The sequence below is a fragment of the Anomaloglossus baeobatrachus genome, chromosome 6 (assembly GCF_048569485.1).
Source record: "Anomaloglossus baeobatrachus isolate aAnoBae1 chromosome 6, aAnoBae1.hap1, whole genome shotgun sequence".
In the NCBI taxonomy this organism is placed as follows: domain Eukaryota; kingdom Metazoa; phylum Chordata; class Amphibia; order Anura; family Aromobatidae; genus Anomaloglossus; species Anomaloglossus baeobatrachus.
The window spans coordinates 7,986,467-8,008,929 of record NC_134358.1 but is presented as its reverse complement, the minus strand read 5'-3'; the positions used below and the strand labels follow the sequence as shown (position 1 = coordinate 8,008,929).

Sequence of the window (22,463 nt, the reverse complement as noted above, 5' to 3'; positions counted from 1 at the left end):
AATAATACAATTAAAGATCCTGTCCCAAAAGAAAAAGATACCTCTGCCCAGATGGAGGTTCCCCATATCTTATTACGTACCGTTCTGATGTTCAGCTGCACATGTGGCAGCAAGAGTCCCTCAAAGACGGTGCTTGTGGCAGACCAACTTATGTCATGGCCTGAAGCTCTTAAATACCTTCCCTAATAGCAAGATGCAACCCACCTGGATCTACATTGCGGACGATATTTATGTGGAAAAGCTGCCGTGAGAATGTTTAAGATAAGTGACCATCTTGAATAATTATTTAAATATCTAAATTGCCTATATCTGAATCAGTGAGGGAGTTTAGGGGCAGCTTCCAGGGGCTAGCCGCCGTGGAATGGGGGCACCTATTTAACTTTAGGGTGCGTGTAACGTAAGTTATATCTCCATTGATAGGTAGCGGACAGATTGATGTAGGGTGTATTTAGACTTTTGCCCTAATCTAGATAGATAGTACTGAGAATTCCACAATAACTCCGCATATAAGGAGGTCCCTGACTGTGGCCTCATTTGTGTCTAAATTTTTGTTTGTTGATTGTGTGTATTTACTCACGGTGTGGGATTATTTTGTATTTTTAAACCTATCTAATTAAAATTGATGTTTTAAATATTTAATGAAGGTAGAATTGCTAGTAAAAATTTGATATACTGCCTCTAAAAACCATTCTTTCTAGTTGAAAAATAAGTGTGCCCATGTTATCACGGGCTGCTGAGCTCAGCTGTTGCTTCATCATTATTTATGACAGTAAGGATGACCGCATAGTCCCGCCGCTTCAACCATGAAATTTTACTTTGCACAGGAAAAAAAAGTAATTTCCTTTATCGGTGTCAGATTGCTGAAATAAGCCAGTTCTTCTTTGTTTTTGGTGAGAATGAGGATTACCCTGGTGTCCTGATGATATAGGAAAGGAAACAATGGAACAAACTTTTTACTGCTGCCCCCCCCCTTCTCCCCTCCAAACAAAAAAAAAATTGTCATGGCTAAAATACTGTGTGGGCCCTGGGCTGGTGTTTCCATTGCTCCTTCATTGGCCATACTGTCTGCCCCCAATGTCTATTTACTTTATGAACAATCACCAAACCTGTTGATGCTCCACAAATAGAGATAATTTTTTTGACAGCTTAGACTAAGCCAATGCTTCCTTAGTGGACAGCACCAAATCTGTGGCCATCTGTCACACAGCCGTGGCTCCTGTAGTCTGCACTACACGTGGACAAACATCAGCACAATAGGCAATTCATTATTTAGCAATCTGTTGGTATATGCAACAGATGAGGACTTCTTTGACTGTGTGAAGGAGGACTTTTTACTGATCTAACAGTAGATGGCGATGTTGTGCAAAGTTTCCTTACTCACTGAATTGTAAAATGTCTTTTGTTTTTCTTTCTGGTTTCACTTTCTCTTCCTGATGCAATGCTGTATGACTGCATATTGTTACCTTATGTTTTCTGAGAAGTAAAAGAACTTGTTATCCCATGTAATCTGCTCTGTGAACTTTCTTCGGTAACTGGAACGCTAGAAGCTGTGCAACACAATCATACAATGGGATTGTCTGGATTTTTTTATTCTTTCACAATTGAAGTTACCTACAATAAAATTTACAGATTTCTCCATTCTGTGTAGGGGGAAAACTGCAAAATCAGCAGAGAATCAAATCATTATTGTCCCCTCTGTATCAGGCAACTCAACGCTCTGTTCCTCGCCCGAGCGTTGATTCCTAGTCTTTTCGTCTGCTGCTGCCCTGTTTATGCATTTGTTTGATTCTCCCGTTTGTTGCCTGGCTTGAATACCCATCCTGTCTGACCTCTCCGCTCCTGACCGCGGCTTTGTTCTCTGAACCTGAGCTGCCTGCTTGGAACTTGGACCGCCTAACTATGCCTCTGTCTCGTCCTCCTGTACCTCGTTCCTACATCTCTTACCCGCTGGTCAGCTACTGCAGTCCCGGTGACTGCCCTGGAGTGGTACAAGGTGTCTACCGGCAGCCCAGCCTATGCTCAGCATCAGGGACGCGAGTGCAGACCCGGTAGACAGAGATGAGCAGACCCGTGGAAGTTCAGTCAGCGGGGTCAGCCGACCTTTAAATTAATTTCGGTTTGGGAACTGGACTTGACCTGAACTCCAATTGACGTCACTAATTGGGCAGTTTGGGTCTCCGCTCGCATGCAACCAACCATAAGCTGATCACTTCGGATGGATTTTTTTTTATTATTCATTTTTCCTTTGGTGCACACTACATCCGATCATGCTGTTATTCCCCCAGTGTGATCCAAACAAACACTGCAAGTGGCTCGCACTGGGCTGAGGATTGAGCGTATCTGAGCACCGAGCGTACACAAGCAAAACGATGCTCGCGCGAGTGAAGTTCATACATAAAGTGCCAGAACTCAGTTGTTTTATAAAAGTCCGAACACCGAACTTCGGGTTCCTTCATCTCTACCAGTAGACACCTATCAAGCCCCTCCAGGGTAAGCCGGGCCCATGGTGCAGGGGGTCCGCACCCACAAGCATCACACCCTGGAAAATAAACCTTGAAGTGAAGGTGATGAGAAAAGTGTATGATATATAGACCATGTTTCTGTGTCTCCCACAGATGGATCCAGCAGAATAAACCCACCAGAGAGATGTCCCCGTCCTCTGTATCCCCAGGACCTGCCAGAGAGATGTCCCCGTCCTCTGTATCCCCAGGACCCGCCAGAGAGATGTCCCCGTCCTCTGTATCCCCAGGACCCGCCAGAGAGATGTCCCCGTCCTCTGTATCCCCAGGACCCGCCAGAGAGATGTCCCCGTCCTCTGTATCCCCAGGACCCGCCAGAGAGATGTCCCCGTCCTCTGTATCCCCAGGACCCGCCAGAGAGATGTCCCCGTCCTCTGTGTCCCCAGGACCCGCCAGAGAGATGTCCCCGTCTTCTGTATCCCCAGGACCCGCCAGAGAGATGTCCCCGTCCTCTGTATCCCCAGAACCCACCAGAGAGATGTCCCCGTCCTCTGTATCCCCAGGACCCGCCAGAGAGATGTCCCCGTCCTCTGTATCCCCAGGACCCACCAGAGAGAAGTCCCCGTCCTCTGTATCCCCAGAACCCGCCAGAGAGATGTCCCCGTCCTCTGTATCCCCAGGACCCGCCAGAGAGATGTCCCCATCTGCTGTGTCCCCAGGACTGTCCAGAGGGGAATCACAACATCCCGGACAATCACCAGGTACAGTAGATGACGCTGAAGTCTCATCACCAAAATATGACGATAAAGTGACCGAACCAAAGTTAATTTTGCTTTTTCTTTTTAGGGCGATAATTTAATTGATATGAAGATTGTGGTTATAGATGAAGAGGAGACAGCGGCCGATCTACAGGGTAAGGCCGGGAGAGGGTCACTGGTTATAAAAGAAAAACCTTTTTCTGAGTGTCTTCTAGATACAACTCCCATCATCTGATCATCACATGTAAACCATCTATATCCTCACAGTGTGTCAGGTGCGCACCAACACTGATTCCAGTCTGATTCTAGCTATTGTTGTCCCACCCTGAGATCCTCTGTAGGCCATGCATCCTTGTTTTCCATGGCTTCCTTCAATTTCTTGATGACCATTGCCGTGTCATTCTTGGTGGCATCCAGGCTTTGGCATCCACCATATATTCAGACTATAAGACACACCTCCCACTTTCCTCCAAAATTTGGAGGGAAAAAAGTGCGTCTTATAGTCCGAAAAATATGGTACTGTTCTTTTGGTGGCTGGTTATTCTGCCATGGCGTTCCCCTGGGGATTTGTATAGATATTACTAGATATTACAACAATTGTAGTCCTCAACCCACCGCAGCACAGTACAGACACGGGGGGCAGAGTGACGCATGAGGTGGGTGTGGAGGTGGTACCTTTCTGCACCTTCACGTCTGGAGACTCATCCTGCTTCTCCGGATCCCATTCACTTTGTTCAGCATCACACAGCGCTTTCAGTAACGAGTCCACTGCCGGTTAAAACCGTAACAACTTTACTGCAACATCTTTCAACCCACAGCTTCTACTCCACCAAGGAGCATTTTTCCTTTCTTTCCTGACCCAATCATTAAGCATGATGGCTGGTCTGACGGCTCGGCTCTTTAACAACAGAAGGACTCCTTCTGACTAGGATCCTATTGTGCTAGTGACACAGCAGGCCAGATGTCTGTAACACTTACAGCTGCCGGCCTAAGAAAGGGACGCGCTATTCCTTTTCTCTCTCTACTGGAATTACGCTCATTAGCTGAGGGGCTCACACTCCAGTCTCCTTTACTCCTCCTTCCTTCTGTCTTCTCTCTATGCCTGACTCCTCCACACCACCCAACTCCACTCTGTTATGTCTGACCCTGCAGGTCCATTCTCTCTTTTTTATTATTATTATTATTATTATTATTATTTATTTATAGAGCACCATTGATTCCATGGGGCTGTACATGAGAAGGGGGTTACATACAGAATACATATACAAGTTACAATAGACAGACTAGTACAGAGGGAAGAGGACCCTGCCCTTGCAGGCTTACATTCTAAAGGATTTTGGGGAGGAGACAGTAGGTGGGGTGGGGGGGGGGTCGGGCGGCAGCTCCGCACGGTGGTCGGGCGGCAGCTCCGCACGGTGGTCGGGCGGCAGCTCTGCACGGTGGTCGGGCGGCAGCTCCGCACGGTGGTGGGGCGGCAGCTCCGCACGGTGGTGAAGCAGTGAGGTCATTGAAGGTTATAGGCATTTCTGAACAGAAGCTTGCGAGTGTAGCAGATAGTCTGACGTGTTGAGGCAGCGAGTTCCAGAAGACTGGGGATGCTCGGGAGAAGTCTTGGAGGCGGTTGCATGAGGAGCGAATGAGAGAGGAGGAGAGAAGGAGATCTTGGGAGGACTGGAGGTTACGTTTTGGAGTGTAGCGAGAGATTAGTTCAGAGATATACGGAGGAGACAATTTGTGGATGGCTTTGTAAGTCAGTGTTAGTACTCTCTTGTTTTCTCTTCTCTTTTTGTCACTACTCCCTATCTGCCTTGAAATAAGAAGCTCCTTTCCTATATCCTCCTGTGCTGGGGACTCTCCTCCCCCTATTATCCCATGCTGTCCTGTCACTCCCTCTACATTCCCTACACCAAGGGACCAGAGACGGGCAAATTACACAGTAAAAATAAATACATTACTCTACTTGATCATAACTCTTCAGGGGGCGGTAGGACACTGGACACCCTTTTAAATATGTACAGCAAGGAAAACATCCATTTTTTTTTAGAAGGAGTTTGGGTCACCTTCCACCCACTGACGTGAGTGTCTCCACAGATGGAGTCATCGAAAGAAACCCACCAGAGAGATGGCCCGATCTTCCATCTTCCCAGGAGTGCACAGAAGAAGATCACAAAGTGCCAGAGAATCTTCAGGTAGATGAAGCTGAGCCCCAAAAAAAGCCAAAAACTCAGCAAATATTGATAGTGAGCGCATACCCTTATCTTATTCCTGCAGATCCTCTGAGTATTGTGGCTTTTCATTATTTATCCTCTACGAGGTTCCAGAGATGAAGCTGTCTGTTTACGGCTAGGTTTGATGGTTTTTACAAGAGTTGTGGCTCACAGGATCCTCTGATACATAATTACCACTGCTCATTAGTAAAGACCATAAAAATCAGTACTAAATATGAAGGCTCCTATCTCTGGAGCCACATGACAGAAAAAATAAGGAAAATACGCAGCGGAACAGATGAAATAAAATAAAAGCATAAACTGACCACTTTTGACCCGGTGACAGGTTATGGTCGGCCAAGGGTTACATTTTCCTGGTTATGTTGATCGCTTTCTTTAATCTAATGTTGAATAGTGAGATCTTTCCGTCTGTCAGGGGGAAGATCTGATGATTATTAAAGTGGAGGTACAAGCAGAAGACGACCAGATGGCGGGCGATCCATCGTGTGCGAGGAACGCGGAAGAGGAAATTCCAGCAGATGTCACTGCAGGTAATGAGGAATGTAGAAAGTGACTCTGTGTCCCATCGGGGCCTGAACATTTTCTGGGCGCTTATGTTAAACTATAAATGTCCTTTTCTGACCCCAACAAAAGGCCACTTTACACATAATGATATCGCTAGCGATGTTACATGCCCAGATCATTGCTACGATTTGCCGCGATCGCTCATAGGTCGTTTTGTAGAGGTCACATGTACCCATCTCACAAACGACGCTACAGCGTTCAGCGATATATTGTTTGACTAAGACGGTCGTGTTTGACCAAGACCGTCACACAGCATTCCTCCCAACGATTTCGGCAACGACAGAGGCGTATTATTGTCCATAGCATCAACCATGGCTGCCAAATCAGAACGCAGTTGAGACCACCAATCAGAGCGGAGGAGGCGTGGAGCATTGCTCGTAACGACACGCCTGCGTCGCTGATGACGGACGCACTAACAATGTTGTTCGTCGTTGGCAGGGTGTCAAAACGTAGCAATATGTCTGCTGCGTTACAAACGACGAACAATATTTTAAAACTAAACAACGAGTCAACGATCAACGATTATTGCTATTTTTAAGATCCTTCGGAGTTGCTCGTAGGTGTCACACGCAACGACCTCGCTAACGACAACGGAAGTGCGTCACAAAAACCGTGACCCCGATGACATATCGTCAGATAAATCGTAGCGTGTAACGGGGCCTAAAGTTAAAGTGACCAAAATAACAAAGAATGAAATACATACAAGAAACCGAACAACAAATCCGCGAAGCTGTAAGCACTAATATTACGAGTGTGAACCCGTCCCTGACGCTTGTAGCTGCACGGAGCCGACATGTCCACATCTTCCCAAATTCTATCTAAGAATCTGTCAAATTGTCAGAGAGAATAGATTCATATCAAATAAATCTAGTGTTTCCAACCAAAAAGAAAGGAACCATAAAACCATAAAATCATAGGAGTGATTCATATATAAATACACTATAAACAGCACAAATGAACAACATAAAAGGACAGTGTGTATAAACCAGAGCACACACAAAAATAACAATATTGGGACAAAATATTACCCAAAAAATAAATGTACAATAATACAAACACATATTGAAAGCACTTAAAGGGAATCTGTCAGGTGATTTTTTAGTACAATGCTAATGTTATCTTCAAATAGAGCTTAAGGAGACCTTTCAGGATCAATAGCTTATATTGGTCTACCTTATCCTGTTATCTTGCTGTAAGCTGATAGAAGTCACTGTCTTGTGCATGCTAGTCAAGTATACACTTTGCATTTTAAGGCTATGTGCACACAGTGCGTTTTTCGCGGCGTTTTTGCGCGTTTTTCGGGTGCGTTTTTGGCCTCAAAACTGCATGACTTTGCTTCCCCAGCAAAGTCTATGAGTTTTCATTTTTGCTGTCCCCACACAGCGTTTTTTTTCAGCTGCGTTTTTGTGGTGACCACAAAAACGCAGCATGTCAATTATTCCCGCGTTTTTCACTGCGCTTTTCATCCATTGAGTGCAATGGGATGTTGAAAGACGCAATGAGAAACGCAAATAGCTGCGTTTTGGTGCGTTTTGGTGCGTTTCTAAGACCAAAAACGCAGCTATAAACGCAGGAGCTGGGTAGTAAAGTGACGTGTACAGGAAGAGGATTCCTTCTGTCAGTATATACAGAAGCGTGAATCCTCCCGGTACCGTCACCGCCGCGTCCACCTCCCGTCCTGTGCATGTATGCTGCCGTGCGGCGCCATGTACAGGCAGGAGGTGGAAGCGGCTGCGAAAACAAAAGTTAACAGTAGAAAAAAAAAAAAAAAGTTATACTCACCTGTCTGCAGCCTCCCGGTGCCATGCCCGCTCCCATCTCCTCTCACGGTATCGCCACCCCCGCTCCGGCTGTGTGCAGACGGCCGGGAGCCCTACGATGGATGCAGGACCTGGCGATGGATCACCTGATGCAGTCACCTGACGCATCAGGTGATCGTAAGTATCGCGGTGACGCGGGCGCCCGGCCGGTATCAGCGGATGCGTCAGGAGACTTCATCCCTGATTACCGGCAGCTGCTGCAGCGATCGGACAGGATCAGACTCCCGCCCCATCGCTCCAGGAGCTGCCGGTAATCAGCACATAAGTGAGTATTATTTTTTTTATTTTTTTTTGCACCGATGCATCTGCTAATTGTATAATCTGCTTTTATACAATCAGCTGCTGTGTGATGGGATTCAGGCACTTGAACCTGACACATCATCTGATCGCTGTGCCTTCCAGCAAACCGATCAGATGATATTGGATCCGGGGATTGGACGGCGCGGGACCCTGACCCAGGATTACTGCGGAGGGGGGTTCTTTATTTCAATAAAGATGGAGTCCCTAATTGTGTTGTGTTTTATTTCTAATAAAAATATTTTTCTGTGTTGTGTTTTTTTTTTTATCTTTACTAGAAATTCATGGTGGCCATGTCTAATATTGGCGTGACACCATGAATTTCGGGCTTAGGGCTAGCTGATAATATACAGCTAGCCCTAACTCCATTACTACCTAGCTAGCCACCCGGCTTCAGGGCAGCTGGAAGAGTTGGATACAGCGCCAGAAGATGGCGCTTCTATGAAAGCGCCATTTTCTGGGGTGGCTGCGGGACTGCAATTCACAGCGGGGGTGCCCAGAAAGCATGGGCACCCTGCACTGTGGATTCCAATCCCCAGCTGCCTAGTTGTACCCGGCTGGACTCAAAAATTGGGCGAAGCTCACGTCATTTTTTTTTTAAATTATTTCATGAAATTCATGAAATAATTTTAAAAAAAAGGGCTTCCCTATATTTTTGGTTCCCAGCCGGGTACAAATAGGCAGCTGGGGGTTGGGGGCAGCCCGTACCTGCCTGCTGTACCCGGCTAGTATACAAAAATATGGCGAAGCCCACGTCACTTTTTTGTTTGGGGGGGGCAAAGAAATCCTGCATACAGTCCTGGAAGGAGGATGCTGAGCCTTGTAGGTCTGCTCCCCCTGACTCTCCCTCAAGCATATAGTCCTGGATGGAGCATGCTGAGCCTTGTAGTTCTGCAGCTGCTGTCTGCTCTCCTGCATACACTATTGGATGGAATATGCTGAGCCTTGTAGTTCTCCAGCTGTCTGCTCTTCTGCATACACTAGTGGAGAATGAAGAACACATTGAAGAAGGAAATGACATCAGACCTTTTTTTTTTGTTCACTGATAAAAAACGCATAAAGACGCAGTGAGCAAAAACGCAGCAAAACGCAGCAAAAAAACGCACCAAATCGCGGCAAAACGTGTGCGTTTTTTGCCGCGTTTTTTCGACGCAGGTGCGTTTGTGCGTTTTTAGCGGCCAAAAACGCACAAAAACGCAGCGTCAAAAAGACGCAGTGTGTGCACATAGCCTAACTGCTTCCCCCCCTCCCCCGCAGGTCCCAGTGCATGCACTATCACTGCTGAGAGGTGGGAGGGAGTATGGGTGGGGACAGCAGAGCAAATTCAAAATTCAGTTCAGATTTACTATCACTGTCACGCACGTGACTAACAGGGTTTAACAAAATACCCAGTAGGTTTAACTACACACAGGGGTGACAATACAATGGAGGTTGCTGGCAGTAGGGAGAGAGTCACCATCTGCACTCACCTCACCTGATGGCTGAATCCTGCACTACCTGACATCCCTATAAGAGTTTTTTTAACCCCTCGCCGATCACGTTCCTAAACAGTCTCTTGCCCTAAACTCACCCTGGCTAGTGAGCAGGCCAAAGAGCTCTCTAGTCTCACCCACCACTACAATACAGTAACACAAGGGTTGGAAAATAGTTATGAAAAGGGAAAGCACTCTAGGCAATTTCAGTTCAGCTGACACAACCGCTACACACAGCACGACAGACTTCTTCCAGAACTCGCTCCTTCCAAAGTGGACTCCATAGAAATGAGGTTTCTATCACAGGCATCTGCTGATCAGGTACATGATCTTAAATAGTAAAGGGAAGTGAGCTCAAAGAGCCATACCTGAGATTGAATACTATAATCAGCAGCCAGGCAGGAAAAAGTGCTTAACCCTTAGAGCACCACTAGCAAAAAGATGTTATTCAGGTAACAGCAGTGGATCTGTCAGCAGTAAGGTGCTGTGACTTTCTGATACCAGACTCGCCCAAGGTCTGCCCTGGGCAAGACACCCTCATGACAATCACTGATGCCAGCACTGAGAGCTGGGAGGGGGAGCAGGACGTATGCAGTTTGTATTTACAGAAGCTTGACTAGTTACTGCATCACACTGAAATCTACGGAGCCGACAACAAGATAACAGGATAACATAGAGCAATACAACTTACTGTTCCTGTAAGGTCTCCTTAAGCCCTATTTAATGATTACATTAGTATTGTACTAGAACATCACCTGACAGATTCCCTTTAAAGGCCCTATTAGTGGGGCAAAACATAGACTTTGTGGTAGGGGTCATAATAACAATAGCAACAAGTCCCCTCTAACATAAATCTGATATAGTAGTGACACCGTAATACAAAAAAAACAACAACCCCCAAATATATACCAGGTCTATGAGTAGCATTGTAATAAACACAAGTCACTAAGAAACAAAAAATGAGAATATCAGTCACCCTAAATAAATACAGTAATCAATCTGATCAGTAGATAAGGAACAATATGAGCAGAGCCATGTTCACTAATGATGATATGGCTGAAGAAAAAAGAAAAGGGAAAGACGTAAGGCTGCCCCAGGGGGTGAAGGGGTAAAGAAAACCCACAAGACGTCTCCAGTAAAGTGACAAGGAATAATATCATATAGTGTGATCCTCAATAAATAGAACAATCGAAAGTCTGATCAATAAATAAGGAACAATTAGGGCACAGAGATGAGTGATGATGAAACTAAAGAATTTAGAAAAGGAAACAATCTGTCACAGGAGCTTAAAAAGGAGAAAAATCCCCACGAGTATCAATGGTAAAATAACCGGGGACTTCCTCAGGGGTAAAATGACCAGTTTCCTCAGGGGTAAAATGACCAGCTTCCTCAGGGGTAAAATGACCAGCTTCCACAGGGGTAAAATGACCAGCTTCCACAGGGGTAAAATGACCAGCTTCCACAGGGGTAAAATGACCAGCTTCCTCAGGGGTAAAATGACCAGCTTCCTCAGGGGTAAAATGACCAGCTTCCACAGGGGTAAAATGACCAGCTTCCACAGGGGTAAAATGACCAGCTTCCACAGGGGTAAAATGACCAGCTTCCTCAGGGGTAAAATGACCAGCTTCCTCAGGGGTAAAATGACCAGCTTCCACAGGGGTAAAATGACCAGCTTCCTCAGGGGTAAAATGACCAGCTTCCACAGGGGTAAAATGACCAGCTTCCACAGGGGTAAAATGACCAGCTTCCTCAGGGGTAAAATGACCAGCTTCCTCAGGGGTAAAATGACCAGCTTCCACAGGGGTAAAATGACCAGCTTCCTCAGGGGTAAAATGACCAGCTTCCTCAGGGGTAAAATGACCAGCTTCCTCAGGGGTAAAATGACCAGCTTCCTCAGGGGTAAAATGACCAGCTTCCACAGGGGTAAAATGACCAGCTTCCTCAGGGGTAAAATGACAAGCTTCCACAGGGGTAAAATGACCAGCTTCCTCAAGGGTAAAATGACCAGCTTCCTCAGGGGTAAAATGACCAGCTTCCACAGGGGTAAAATCATCAGCTTCCTCAGGGGTAAAATGACCAGCTTCCTCAGGGGTAAAATGACCAGCTTCCTCAGGGGTAAAATGACCAGCTTCCTCAGGGGTAAAATGACCAGCTTCCACAGGGGTAAAATGACCAGCTTCCACAGGGGTAAAATGACCAGCTTCCTCAGGGGTAAAATGACCAGCTTCCTCAGGGGTAAAATGACCAGCTTCCTCAGGGGTAAAATGACCAGCTTCCACAGGGGTAAAATGACCAGCTTCCACAGGGGTAAAATGACCAGCTTCCACAGGGGTAAAATGACCAGCTTCCACAGGGGTAAAATGACCAGCTTCCACAGGGGTAAAATCATCAGCTTCCTCAGGGGTAAAATGACCAGCTTCCTCAGGGGTAAAATGACCAGCTTCCACAGGGGTAAAATGACCAGCTTCCACAGGGGTAAAATGACCAGCTTCCACAGGGGTAAAATCACCAGCTTCCTCAGGGGTAAAATCACCAGCTTCCTCAGGGGTAAAATCATCAGCTTCCACAGGGGTAAAATCATCAGCTTCCTCAGGGGTAAAATGACCAGCTTCCTCAGGGGTAAAATGACCAGCTTCCTCAGGGGTAAAATGACCAGCTTCCTCAGGGGTAAAATGACCAGCTTCCACAGGGGTAAAATCACCAGCTTCCACAGGGGTAAAGTGACCAGCTTCCACAGGGGTAAAATGACCAGCTTCCACAGGGGTAAAATCATCAGCTTCCTCAGGGGTAAAATGACCAGCTTCCTCAGGGGTAAAATGACCAGCTTCCTCTAACATAAATCTGATATAGTAGTGACACCGTAATACAAAAAAAACAACAACCCCCAAATATATACCAGGTCTATGAGTAGCATTGTAATAAACACAAGTCACTAAGAAACAAAAAATGAGAATATCAGAGTCACCCTAAATAAATACAGTAATCAATCTGATCAGCAGATAAGGAACAATATGAGCAGAGCCATGTTCACTAATGATGATATGGCTGAAGAAAAAAGAAAAGGGAAAGACGTAAGGCTGCCCCAGGGGAGAAAACCCACAAGACGTCTCCAGTAAAGTGACAAGGAATAATATCATATAGTGTGATCCTCAATAAATAGAACAATCGAAAGTCTGATCAATAAATAAGGAACAATTAGGGCACAGAGATGAGTGATGATGAAACTAAAGAATTTAGAAAAGGAAACAATCTGTCACAGGAGCTTAAAAAGGAGAAAAATCCCCACGAGTATCAATGGTAAAATGACCAGCTTCCTCAGGGGTAAAATGACCAGCTTCCACAGGGGTAAAATGACCAGCTTCCACAGGGGTAAAATGACCAGCTTCCACAGGGGTAAAATCATCAGCTTCCTCAGGGGTAAAATGACCAGCTTCCTCAGGGGTAAAATGACCAGCTTCCACAGGGGTAAAATCACCAGCTTCCACAGGGGTAAAATCATCAGCTTCCACAGGGGTAAAATCATCAGCTTCCTCAGGGGTAAAATCACCAGCTTCCTCAGGGGTAAAATCATCAGCTTCCACAGGGGTAAAATCATCAGCTTCCTCAGGGGTAAAATGACCAGCTTCCTCAGGGGTAAAATGACCAGCTTCCACAGGGGTAAAATGACCAGCTTCCTCAGGGGTAAAATGACCAGCTTCCTCAGGGGTAAAATGACCAGCTTCCTCAGGGGTAAAATGACCAGCTTCCTCAGGGGTAAAATGACCAGCTTCCACAGGGGTAAAATGACCAGCTTCCTCAGGGGTAAAATGACAAGCTTCCACAGGGGTAAAATGACCAGCTTCCTCAAGGGTAAAATGACCAGCTTCCTCAGGGGTAAAATGACCAGCTTCCACAGGGGTAAAATCATCAGCTTCCTCAGGGGTAAAATGACCAGCTTCCTCAGGGGTAAAATGACCAGCTTCCTCAGGGGTAAAATGACCAGCTTCCTCAGGGGTAAAATGACCAGCTTCCACAGGGGTAAAATGACCAGCTTCCACAGGGGTAAAATGACCAGCTTCCTCAGGGGTAAAATGACCAGCTTCCTCAGGGGTAAAATGACCAGCTTCCTCAGGGGTAAAATGACCAGCTTCCACAGGGGTAAAATGACCAGCTTCCACAGGGGTAAAATGACCAGCTTCCACAGGGGTAAAATGACCAGCTTCCACAGGGGTAAAATGACCAGCTTCCACAGGGGTAAAATCATCAGCTTCCTCAGGGGTAAAATGACCAGCTTCCTCAGGGGTAAAATGACCAGCTTCCACAGGGGTAAAATGACCAGCTTCCACAGGGGTAAAATCACCAGCTTCCACAGGGGTAAAATCATCAGCTTCCTCAGGGGTAAAATCACCAGCTTCCTCAGGGGTAAAATCATCAGCTTCCACAGGGGTAAAATCATCAGCTTCCTCAGGTGTAAAATGACCAGCTTCCTCAGGGGTAAAATGACCAGCTTCCTCAGGGGTAAAATGACCAGCTTCCACAGGGGTAAAATCACCAGCTTCCACAGGGGTAAAATGACCAGCTTCCACAGGGGTAAAGTGACCAGCTTCCACAGGGGTAAAATGACCAGCTTCCACAGGGGTAAAATCATCAGCTTCCTCAGGGGTAAAATGACCAGCTTCCTCAGGGGTAAAATGACCAGCTTCCTCTAACATAAATCTGATATAGTAGTGACACCGTAATACAAAAAAAACAACAACCCCCAAATATATACCAGGTCTATGAGTAGCATTGTAATAAACACAAGTCACTAAGAAACAAAAAATGAGAATATCAGAGTCACCCTAAATAAATACAGTAATCAATCTGATCAGCAGATAAGGAACAATATGAGCAGAGCCATGTTCACTAATGATGATATGGCTGAAGAAAAAAGAAAAGGGAAAGACGTAAGGCTGCCCCAGGGGAGAAAACCCACAAGACGTCTCCAGTAAAGTGACAAGGAATAATATCATATAGTGTGATCCTCAATAAATAGAACAATCGAAAGTCTGATCAATAAATAAGGAACAATTAGGGCACAGAGATGAGTGATGATGAAACTAAAGAATTTAGAAAAGGAAACAATCTGTCACAGGAGCTTAAAAAGGAGAAAAATCCCCACGAGTATCAATGGTAAAATGACCAGCTTCCTCAGGGGTAAAATGACCAGCTTCCACAGGGGTAAAATGACCAGCTTCCACAGGGGTAAAATGACCAGCTTCCACAGGGGTAAAATCATCAGCTTCCTCAGGGGTAAAATGACCAGCTTCCTCAGGGGTAAAATGACCAGCTTCCACAGGGGTAAAATCACCAGCTTCCACAGGGGTAAAATCATCAGCTTCCACAGGGGTAAAATCATCAGCTTCCTCAGGGGTAAAATCACCAGCTTCCTCAGGGGTAAAATCACCAGCTTCCACAGGGGTAAAATCATCAGCTTCCTCAGGGGTAAAATGACCAGCTTCCTCAGGGGTAAAATGACCAGCTTCCTCAGGGGTAAAATGACCAGCTTCCACAGGGGTAAAATCACCAGCTTCCACAGGGGTAAAATGACCAGCTTCCACAGGGGTAAAATCATCAGCTTCCTCAGGGGTAAAATGACCAGCTTCCTCAGGGGTAAAATGACCAGCTTCCTCTAACATAAATCTGATATAGTAGTGACACCGTAATACAAAAAAAACAACAACCCCCAAATATATACCAGGTCTATGAGTAGCATTGTAATAAACACAAGTCACTAAGAAACAAAAAATGAGAATATCAGAGTCACCCTAAATAAATACAGTAATCAATCTGATCAGCAGATAAGGAACAATATGAGCAGAGCCATGTTCACTAATGATGATATGGCTGAAGAAAAAAGAAAAGGGAAAGACGTAAGGCTGCCCCAGGGGAGAAAACCCACAAGACGTCTCCAGTAAAGTGACAAGGAATAATATCATATAGTGTGATCCTCAATAAATAGAACAATCGAAAGTCTGATCAATAAATAAGGAACAATTAGGGCACAGAGATGAGTGATGATGAAACTAAAGAATTTAGAAAAGGAAACAATCTGTCACAGGAGCTTAAAAAGGAGAAAAATCCCCACGAGTATCAATGGTAAAATGACCAGCTTCCTCAGGGGTAAAATGACCAGCTTCCTCAGGGGTAAAATGACCAGCTTCCACAGGGGTAAAATGACCAGCTTCCACAGGGGTAAAATGACCAGCTTCCACAGGGGTAAAATGACCAGCTTCCTCAGGGGTACAATCACCAGCTTCCACAGGGGTAAAATGACCAGCTTCCACAGGGGTAAAATCACCAGCTTCCACAGGGGTAAAATCACCAGCTTCCACAGGGGTAAAATCATCAGCTTCCTCAGGGGTAAAATGACCAGCTTCCACAGGGGTAAAATGACCAGCTTCCACAGGGGTAAAATGACCAGCTTCCTCAGGGGTAAAATGACCAGCTTCCACAGGGGTAAAATCACCAGCTTCCTCAGGGGTAAAATGACCAGCTTCCTCAGGGGTAAAATGACCAGCTTCCACAGGGGTAAAATGACCAGCTTCCACAGGGGTAAAATGACCAGCTTCCACAGGGGTAAAATGACCAGCTTCCTCAGGGGTAAAATGACCAGCTTCCTCAGGGGTAAAATGACCAGCTTCCACAGGGGTAAAATGACCAGCTTCCACAGGGGTAAAATGACCAGCTTCCACAGGGGTAAAATGACCAGCTTCCTCAGGGGTAAAATCACCAGCTTCCACAGGGGTAAAATGACCAGCTTCCTCAGGGGTAAAATGACCAGCTTCCACAGGGGTAAAATCACCAGCTTCCACAGGGGTAAAATCACCAGCTTCCACAGGGGTAAAATCACCAGCTTCCACAGGGGTAAAATCATCAGCTTCCTCAGGGGTAAAATGACCAGCTTCCTCAGGGGTAAAATGACCAGCTTCCACAGGGGTAAAATCATCAGCTTCCACAGGGGTAAAATGACCAGCTTCCTCAGGGGTAAAATGACCAGCTTCCACAGGGGTAAAATGACCAGCTTCCTCAGGGGTAAAATGACCAGCTTCCTCAGGGGTAAAATGACCAGCTTCCTCAGGGGTAAAATGACCAGCTTCCACAGGGGTAAAATGACCAGCTTCCACAGGGGTAAAATGACCAGCTTCCACAGGGGTAAAATGACCAGCTTCCTCAGGGGTAAAATGACCAGCTTCCACAGGGGTAAAATGACCAGCTTCCTCAGGGGTAAAATCACCAGCTTCCACAGGGGTAAAATGACCAGCTTCCTCAGGGGTAAAATCATCAGCTTCCTCAGGGGTAAAATCATCAGCTTCCTCAGGGGTAAAATGACCAGCTTCCTCAGGGGTAAAATGACCAGCTTCCTCAGGGGTAAAATGACCAGCTTCCTCAGGGGTGCATGTTAGTAATTTTCAGTGCATATTATATGGAATCAATTAACATAATTACCAATACCTGAGTATCCAAAGGTTTACACTCATGAAGCAGAGAGAGTCACAAATTAATGATGTAGTATTATTATTATTTTTTTAATTTTTTTAAACTACATGAAGACAACGGCCCAAAGACACATGGGAGTTACAAAAGAGGGGCAGCAGAAAGAAAGCCACATTGGGGACTCTGGACGCCATCTTTCTTTTTGCCTCAGCTGTGTCCACCTTAATTGCGCTTGCACTTCTGCTGCCTTCACTATGTAACGCCTCCTACCTTCCGGTATCCCTCATCTCCCCTCTTGATTTGTCAGAGGTATGTGCTGTTTTCATTGTGGCCTGATGCACATGACGCTGGGTGCGTAAATGAGGAATCAGGAAAACCAACAAGTATGAGACAATCCGGTAGTCACGGAATACAGATGTGGCCACTGGATCAGGATCCTCAGAGTTTATTTGCTCATCTCTAGCTTACATTTCTCCTTCCGGATCTACTTCTGACTTTTGACCCTAAAGATACATAAAAATTGTTTACAGTGTTCTAATAATGTTATACGTTTGTCTAGACTGTGGCTTGAAACATAAATTAAAAAATCTATTTTTAATCCTAACAGAGAATCTAAGTAAGAACGATGAGGAAAAAGTTATGTATAAAGTAGAAGATGGAGATATCATGGCGGATTCCTCAGGAGAAAACCTCATCACCCTTAATCTACATCCAGGACTTCACAGTACAGAGCCATCGTATAATCCTCCTAATTATGAAGAACCTTTTCCTGACCAGTCACAGATTGGAAGAATTCCCTCAGTGGACAGACGGTACCCCTGTTCAAAATGTTGGAAATGCTTTATAGTTAAATCGCAACTTGTTACCCATGAGAGAATGCACACAGGAGAGAAGCCGTTTTCATGTTCTGAATGCGGGAAATGTTTTACAAAAAAATCAAATCTTGTCGCACATCAGAGAATTCACACAGGAGAGAAGCTGTATTCATGTTCAGAATGTAAGAAATGTTTTGTAACTAAAGCTCATCTGCTTACACATCAGAAAATTCACACAGGAGAGAAGCCATATTCATGTTCAGAATGTGGAAAATGTTTTAGAGAAAAAGCAAACCTTGCCTCACACGGAAGAATTCACACTGGAGAGAAGCCGTATTCATGTCCCGAATGTGGGAAATGTTTTAAAGACAGAACAAGTCTTGTTAACCACGATAGAAGCCACAGAGGGGAGAAGCCATATTCCTGTTCACTATGTGGAAAATGCTTTATAGATAAATCACATCTTGTTACCCATGAGAGAACGCACACAGGAGAGAAGCCGTTTTCATGTTCTGAATGCGGTACTTTTTTTACACGAAAATCAAATCTTGTTGCACATCAGAGAATTCACACAGGAGAGAAACCGTATTCATGTTTAGAATGTAACAAATATTTTGTAAGTAAATCACGTCTTGTTGCACATGAGAAAAGTCACACAGGAAAGAGGCCATTCTTGTGTTCAGAATGTGGGAAATATTTTGCAAGTAAAACACATCTTGTCACACATCAGAAAACTCACACAGGAGAGAAACCGTTTTCATGCTCAGAGTGTGGGAAAAGTTTTACAGATAAAGCAAATCTTATTTCACATGGGAGAATTCACACAGGAGTGAAGCCGTATTCATGTTTAGAATGTGGGAAATGTTTTATAAAAAAATCACAACTTGTCACACATCAGAAAATTCACACTGGAGAGAAGCCGTATTCATGTTTAGAATGTGGGAAACATTTTAAAGAAAAGGCAAACCTTGCTTCACACGAGAGAATTCACACTGGAGAGAAGCCGTATTCATGTCCTGAATGTGGGAAATGCTATAAAGACAGAGTAAATCTTGTTACACATGAGAGAAGCCACACAGGGGAGAAGCCGTATTCATGTTCAGTATGTGGGAAATGTTTTAAACAACATTCAAGTTTTTTTAGACATGAGAGAACGCACACAGGGGAGAAGCCGTACTCGTGTTCACTATGTGGAAAATGCTTTACTGGTAAAACAAATCTTGTTATACATGAAAGAATTCACCGAGGAGAAAAGCCGTATCCATGTCCACAATGTGGGAAATGCTTTACAGGTAAATCAAGTGTCATGAAACATCTAAAAAGTCACATACGGGAGAGAAGCCATGCTGATTTTCAAAATGATTTACAAGTAGATTATATTTTATAATTTGCGTATATTTTTGTTAGAATGTGGGAAATGCTGTAAGAGCAGAAAACGATTTTAGTAGAATCAGCTTGGATCCCTCAAAAAACAGGATCCATGGAGAAAATAATTGTCTATTAGGAGGTACACAAGAGCTTTGTTTGCTACAACCACTACTTATTACTCTGTTTGTAAATTCATCTACTCTGCAGAACACTACAGGATGACATAGTGAAAAAGTAAGGACACCCCATGCAAATGTAATTTGTAGAAATATTCTGATTTGCGCTTCAATTCAAGATGAAGTTGGTTAAACTGAAGAAAAAAGAACAATTACAGATCTGCCATTTCGTTCTGTGGCGCAAATACCTGGTGATGCCCCTTTGACAATACATGAAAGACCTTCACATCTTTCCATTACACTTTTCTATAGTTTTGCGACTCTTGAAATTTTGAATTTAAAATAATGATGCGATATAGTATCTAAAGTCCACAAGTGTGAATGAGACCTCCCTGTCTTGTATATGGGATTTGCCTCTCGCCAGGATCCTGATGGACACACGCTTTGACTTGCTGTTCAAGGCCCTCCTGTAATCTTATTTTTTAATGGTGATTGTCGTATTTTAAGGTTTACTTTGTCAGACTCAACATCAGATGCGTTCACGTTCTCCTCAAGCAGCCTCTGGTATAATGAAAAATTAATAGTGGATTTTAGGTTGATAACCTGTACCAGAGGATAATATTTCCACCGTTATGCTCTGCAGTCATTATCGGGTCTTTTTGGTTAAACTCCGTCTTTACATTTTGCTCAAATATGTCTTCTGGTCCTGTGACCAAATAAATGCTTGTTTAAATAGACACTTGTTCTAGAAGAAATGTTATTTGCCTGAATGTTTATTTTTCTACTCCAAGGGCATCACGGTGGCTCAGTGGTTAGCACACTTGCTTTGTGTGGTGCTAGGGTCCTGGGTTCAAATCCCACAAAGGACAACACTTGCTAGAAATCTGTGTATTCTGTACTAGTGATGAGCGAGCACTACCTATAGGTAAAATGCTCAGCTCAGTGTAAAGGGGTCACACCCTATTTGTACTGAGTACAAGAGACTACTAAGAAGCAAAAAAAATGAGCCGGAACATGAGTTGGTATACATGCAACTTATAAGCGCATGTTCACACTGGTCATAGGATAAAGAAAACCCCAAATGAAAATAATATGTTCATACTGCCTTCCAAAAAGATAGGAATAAAAAATTATCCAAAAATATTATGCTCCTGGAAGTGATACTAATAGAAACATCAACTCGTCCCGCAAAACTGGAAACCGCAATGTAAGTTCTCAGCGTAGATAAGACGATAAATGTGATAATAAAATGTTACCAATAAAGCTTCAACTCAATCCACAAAAAAAAGTCCCCACTCAGGTCCATGAACTGTCAATGGAAATATAGGGGGTTTTCAGGCTATTGATAACACAAAGGCTCTGGAAAGGTGCAATGGCTCTTCTCCCCACAAAAGAAATCCAGAAAAACCTGCAGTCTCAAATCTAAATCCCTCCCTGCTGAGCCCCACAGTGTGCCTAAACCACAGAGTATAGGTTTGGCATTACTGTAGTGAGAAGAGCCTGCTTAATTGACAGGGCGCGTGTCTCCCGAAGGATGAGCTGAGCACAATGTACAAGCACTACAGTGTATGGGCACTGCAATGTATGGGCACTTCAATGGCAGACTTGCAATTTTCACTGAACTTCCACTGCTTGTTTCTTTCTGGAAAACACCAATGGAGTCAAAATCATCACTACACCTCTACAGAAATTCCCACATGGGTGTAGTTTCCAAAATGGGGACATTTGAGAGGGATTTTGTTCTTCTGGCACTGAGGGGCTCTGTGTATGGTGTCTTAAATCTATTCTTGAAAAATCTGTGCTCCAAGAGTTGAAAAGCGCTCCTTCCCTCCCGAGCCTCACCACATGGCTGAGCAGCACTGTACTAACACATGTGAGGTATTGCCACGTTTAGCCGAAATTGTGTGACACATTTTGGTGCCTCTTTGACCCCTTTATTGTGGATAAACACAGCACTTCTGTGTGGTAGGTGCTCAAGTAGGATCCAGTCCCATATGTAGCAAAGAGCAAATACTTGGCACTCAAATAGTTGAAGGAACTGGTATTTTATTGCGCAAGCTTGACCGGATACAGCGCAGACATAGACCTTCATCAGCGTGCTGAGGAAACAAAGGAATAAAATCATGGGATTAAAAAATAATGTAGAGTATCATGTCATAAGGCATACGCATAAAATATAACGCTGGAGGGAAGGAAACAATGGATGGGAGATAAAAGGGTGGAGTGATTGTAGCTAATCATGGAGGCAGAGGACCTGGCTAAAGTGCATGTGTCCGGTAACAGACTGGGTGGAGAACTCTTACCAGTGTAGATGGCCTGCTCAGCTTGTGAGTGACAGCAGCGCTGGTGTAGATCGCGGTGTCCACCGCTGTGTGGTCGGGGGAAAGAAGCAAGAAGTATCAGGTGCTGACAAGGGGGATGATGTCAGCGTTGGGGGCTGTAGCATATGTATAGATTTCCATCCATGGCTGAAAGGTCCAAAATACATGCAATATACATGGGATAAATGCAACTATGATGGAAATCTCATAGGCTAGTTTCATACTTGCCTTGAACGGCATCCGTAGCATTGCGTTGTGTGACGGATGCAACGCATGCGTTGCATATAGTGGCACATCGGATGCAACGGATCGTACAAAATAACGCAATCCATTATAGTTTTTCCTTCTTGACTTTACACATCTGGGCATGCGCAGTTGTGTAAAGACTGTTGCGTTAACGGAATCCGTCAAATGACGGATTCTAACGGAATCCGCCACCATAGGCGTCCATTATAAAAACAACGGACGCTGACGGAATCCTGCTGGTTGAGTTTTTTTGACGCTCTGCCAAGCGCAGAAAGACGCTACATGCAGAGTTCCATCCGCCAGGTGGATGCAACGCAGCGTCGGCTGACAGATGCAACGCAAGGCCAACCGTTGCTATCCGTAGATTATAGAAGTCTATGAGGAATAAAACAGTTTCCTGCAACGGTTACCATAATTCCTCAAGGCAGCAGATAGCAACGGATGCCGTTCAACGCAAGTGTGAAATCAGCCTTAGTGGAGAATAAGGCATGAATGAAGGGTAAGTTATGGCGTATAAACATAAGTAAATGACATTATAGGACGG

General features: G+C 44.8%; 1 protein-coding gene across 2 annotated transcripts in view; it reads left to right on the top strand.

Annotated features, from left to right (window-relative positions):
- Positions 1-20,107, top strand: part of LOC142316916 (uncharacterized) — a 144,208-nt gene extending 124,101 nt beyond the window's left edge. Inside the window, exons 5-9 of one of the 2 annotated variants that reach the window (XM_075352692.1) lie at positions 2,616-3,220; positions 3,306-3,372; positions 5,309-5,406; positions 5,861-5,975; positions 17,661-20,107. In XM_075352692.1, the coding sequence (XP_075208807.1) occupies positions 2,616-3,220; positions 3,306-3,372; positions 5,309-5,406; positions 5,861-5,975; positions 17,661-19,255 (2,480 nt within the window). In that variant the 3' untranslated portion in view covers positions 19,256-20,107. The remainder of the gene's footprint in view (positions 1-2,615; positions 3,221-3,305; positions 3,373-5,308; positions 5,407-5,860; positions 5,976-17,660) is intronic. The other variant, XM_075352693.1, reaches the window with a different exon arrangement.
- Positions 20,108-22,463: the final 2,356 nt, after the last annotated feature.